The sequence below is a fragment of the Glycine max genome, chromosome 13 (genome assembly GCF_000004515.6).
Source record: "Glycine max cultivar Williams 82 chromosome 13, Glycine_max_v4.0, whole genome shotgun sequence".
Lineage (NCBI taxonomy): Eukaryota > Viridiplantae > Streptophyta > Magnoliopsida > Fabales > Fabaceae > Glycine > Glycine max.
This window is the reverse complement of record NC_038249.2, coordinates 10,198,434-10,203,057: the sequence shown is the minus strand read 5'-3', so window position 1 is coordinate 10,203,057 and position 4,624 is coordinate 10,198,434. Positions and strand designations below refer to the sequence as shown.

The 4,624-nt window shown below is 39.3% G+C and overlaps 1 protein-coding gene across 1 annotated transcript; it reads left to right on the top strand.

The window, feature by feature from the left end:
• Positions 1 to 2,340: 2,340 nt before the first annotated feature.
• LOC112998749 (uncharacterized) lies at positions 2,341 to 4,354 on the top strand. The gene is made up of 3 exons (XM_041007909.1): positions 2,341 to 3,441; positions 3,643 to 3,876; positions 4,271 to 4,354. The coding sequence occupies exons 1-3, from the start codon at positions 2,341 to 2,343 to the stop codon at positions 4,352 to 4,354; spliced, it is 1,419 nt and encodes a 472-aa protein (XP_040863843.1).
• The last annotated feature ends 270 nt before the right edge of the window (positions 4,355 to 4,624 follow it).

Sequence of the window (4,624 nt, the reverse complement as noted above, 5' to 3'; positions counted from 1 at the left end):
TTGAGACGCGTAAATGGAAAGTGGGGAATGGAGATAAAATAAGTTTTGACAAAACATTTGGGTTGGGGATGAATCTTAGCTTTGATAAATCTCATTCCAAGATTGTTACTTGTATGAATTAGGGAAGATAATACATCATCTCTTAGGAAAGCTGAGAAATTTTTTATAAATTAATTAATACATAGGCTAATTTCAGCTTTTGAAATTGTTTTATTTTTTCTTCTAAAACTGTTTCTACAAAAATTTATCCAGAAGTTTATCCAAGCATGCTTTAAATTTGCACGGTTGCACCGAACGTTAAGCATACGTTGGTTCATTTCAAATGTATCATATTCATATATACCAGTTGAAACGGTCATGTGCGAGATTGACAAAGAGAGATGGAGTAAAACAAACTTAGAGAGAGACCCCTCGTTGAATGACTTGGCTATATTATAAGACCTTAAATTTTATAGTTCGCCGATGGAGCGAGATGGAATTTCCTGTCAATTACTAATTGCAAACTTTCTAGTTCACGGCTGCTGGTCAACTAGCACACTTCCCTATTCTTAAAGGGGTTCAGGATCTCAAGGTACCTGCCAAGGAACAAAAGTCTGTCAAGTTCAACTTGCCAGAGGAGGATGAATTTGATGCCAGTGATGATGATTATGATGAGGAAGAGGATGGATTATGATGAGGACATAACCAAGGACCATGAAGCACTTGAAGGTCCCATGACCAGAGACAGACTTAAACAAGCCCAACACGTCATAGAGACAAGGCTGGTCATTTGTATAGCTGCCATTGATGATGATTGAAGGCCCAAGTGGAGAAAGATGAAGGCCCAGAGGCAGAGGCACTACCAAGACTACTAATTGTTGCTGAAGGCCCAAACTAACTTGAAGGCCCAAGTTAAATAAGTTTTAAGTTATAATTTATTTTTATTGTAATTTTGGCCCAAACTGTTTAGAAGGCCCATGTCTATTTTTATCTTTTTGTTCAGATACACTATAAGTATTTGTTTTTGTTTTCAATAAAAGGGACTTTTGGCATTTTGATCAAATTTGGTGAGAGTTTCTCTCCGGGTTCCTTGTTGAACCAATTATCAGACTTATCAAGGTAATCCTTGTGGCGTCTACCCTGACTTATCTTCCTTCACTGGAAGTGGCGTCATCCAAAACCTCCATAGCCTGTATCAAACGATCCGCTCCTACTCAGGTTCACATCATCTGGTATCAGAGCTTCGGCTCTTGATACAGGTTCTATCCTATCCTATTTTTTTTTTCTTCGTAATTTGTCTAGGTTCATGTTTTTGTCCTTGTTCTGTTATTTGCGTTCTTGTTCTTGTCACGTTCTTGTTCTTGTTTCTTGTGTCTTTCAAAATTTGTGTCAAAAAAAAAATTGTTTGAGTTCTTGTTTCTTGTTCTTGTGCCTATCATATTGTATTCTGTCTTTTCTTCATAACTTTTGTTTCAGCCTATTTGAATTCTGTTTGGGGTAAAAATTGCCTAATTGCCGAATTGCTAAATTGTCAAATTTGCCTAATGATGATTGCCTATTGAACGAATTCTAATAGCTGGACGCCTGAAAAAAAAACAAAAAATAGAGAAAAAAAAAGAAAGAAAGAAAAAAAAAAGTTGCAAAAATTTTGAAAAAAAAAAGTGGGTGTTTGATCTTTGAATACGAAATTGAGGCATTTAGAGGTGTTTTTTTGAAAGAAAATCGTGGAGCAAATCCCCTTATCTAGATTCTCCTATGAATTCTGAGCGTTTTGATATATAGTGGGCCTCAAACGGACAACTGTAGCAAAAGTTATGAGCATTTGAAGTTTACTTGTCCTATCTGTTGTCCTATCTAATATCTTATCTGTTATCCTATCTAATATCTTATCTGTTATCCTACCTAATATCTTATCTGTTATCCTACCTAATATCTTATTTGTTATCCTACCTAATATCTTATCTGTTATCCTACCTAATATCTTATCTGTTATCCTATCTATAATATCTTATTTGTTATCATATCTGTTACCCAAATTAAGGCTCACCTGTTATCCAAATCCAATCTAATATATTATTATCCAAATCAAGTCCAAGTTGTTATCCCAAATCAAATCTGTTTGTGATCATTATATTGTCTTTCCTTTTATTTTATATTACCTTGTGTGTCTAATTTGGTCCATCCAGGAACTTAAGAGGAAACACGAGTGGTAAAAGGCAAGAGGGAATACATTACACAAAAGCCTATTGAGAGCATTAAACACGAGTGTACTACCATCTAAGAGTTAAACACGTGAGTAGAGTGTTGTGAGGTCCTGAAACCTTAATAATTTTTATTGCACATTTTTTTTCCTGTTGAATTATGGCTGGAGCAGGTGGTGGTGGTGACGAGTATCATCAGTTGGATGGCGCTCAACGTCTGTTACTGGATGCGATGAATGCACAGATGCAACGTTTGCTGGATCGTACCAATGAGGAGGTCTATGGACGACTAGAAGCTTTGGAGAACCAAGCCAATCAGAATGCTAGACGAAATATAGATGGGAATAGAGGTAACAATGGCGGTAATGACAGACCGAGGCAGAACCGGGTTGAGGGAGTAAAGCTCAATGTTCCTCCCTTCAAAGGTAGAAGTGATCCAGATGCCTACTTGGACTGGGAAATGAAGACTGAGCACTTATTTGCCTGCAATGACTACACTGATGCGCAGAAAGTCAAGCTAGCAGCAGCTGAATTCTCCGATTATGCCCTTGTTTGGTGGCATAAATACCAAAGAGAAATGTTGAGAGAGGAACGACGAGAGGTAGATACATGGACTGAGATGAAAAGGGTGATGAGAAAAAGGTATGTGCCCACTAGCTATAACAGAACCATGCGACAGAAACTCCAAGGGCTGTCCCAAGGGAATTTAACCGTGGAAGAATATTATAAAGAGATGGAAATGGCGTTAGTGAGGGCCAACATCGAAGAGGACTCCGAAGACACAATGGCTCGTTTCCTGAATGGTCTAAACCCTGAAATCAGAGATGTTGTTGAATTACAGGAGTATGTGGTGTTGGATGACTTGTTACATAGGGCGCTCCGGGTTGAACAGCAAATTAAAAGAAAAAGTGCAACAAGGAGGAACTCACCCAATACTTACAACCAAAACTGGGCCAACAAATCCAAGAAGGAGGGAGGTAATTCGTTCCGACCTGCAGCCACATCCCCGCATGGAAAGTCAGCAACGCCCAGTGTAGGTGGAAGCAAACATAACACCTCCACTTCCTCATCCAATACTGGAACCAGAAACATAAAATGTTTCAAGTGCTTAGGCAGAGGACATATTGCTTCTGAATGTCCAACCAGGAGGACCATGATCATGAAGGCTGATGGAGAAATCACTAGTGAGTCTGAAATCAGTGAAGAAGAAGTGGAAGAAGAAGAGTATAAGGAGGAAGCTATGCAGGGTGATATGTTGATGGTGAGAAGGCTGTTGGGAAATCAAATGCAGCCACTGGATGACAATCAAAGAGAAAATATTTTCCACACCAGATGTGTAATTAATGGTAAGCTATGCTCTTTAATTGTTGATGGAGGAAGCTGTACCAATGTTGCAAGTTCCACATTAGTGACCAAACTGAATTTGGAAACTAAGCCACATCCTACAGCATACAAACTTTAGTGGCTTAGTGAAGATGAAGAGGTAAAAGTGACTCAACAGGTTGAGGTGTGTCTCACCATAGGGAGATATAATGACAAGGTGCTGTGTGATGTGGTCCCAATGGAAGCGACCCATGTGCTGTTAGGAAGACCGTGGCAGTATGATACCAAGGCAGTGCATGATGGCTTCACCAACAAAATCTCTTTCAAGCAAGCTGACAAGAAGATTGTTCTCAAACCGTTATCTCCTCAAGAGGTTTGTGAGGATCATATAAAAATGAGAGAAAAGAAAAAGAGTGAGACACTTGAGAGGAAAAAGAGTGAGACACTTGAGAAGGAAAAGAGAGGAAAGAAAAAGAGTGAAACACTTGAGAGGGAAAAGAGAGAAAACAAAAAGAGTGAAACACTTGAGGGCAAACAGCTTTATCTAGCAACAAAAAGGGAGGTGAGGAGGGTGCTTTGTGCGAGACAACCCCTCTATTTATTGTTTTCTCAACGTCAGATGTTGCATGCTAACCCAATTGATGAATTTAAATTGCCTTCTAGTATTCAGTCTCTTCTGCAGGATTTTGATGATGTGTTTCCAGCAAGTGTACCAGATTGTTTGCCACCATTGAGGGGAATTGAGCATCACATTGATCTCATTCCAGGAGCGTCCTTGCCCAATCGGCCAGCTTATAGGAGCAACCCACAAGAAACTAAGGAGATCGAAAGGCAAGTATCCGAACTCCTGAGCAAAGGTTGGGTGAGAGATAGTATGAGTCCGTGCATTGTACCTGTCATTCTAGTACCCAAGAAGGACGGCTCATGGAGGATGTGTTCTGATTGTAGAGCCATAAACAACATCACCATCAAGTATAGGCACCCAATCCCCAGGTTAGATGATCTTCTTGATGAACTGTATGGTGCATGTGTGTTTTCTAAAATTGATTTGAAAAGTGGCTATAATCAGATTAGAATCAGAGAGGGAGATGAATGGAAAACTGCCTTTAAAACAAAATATG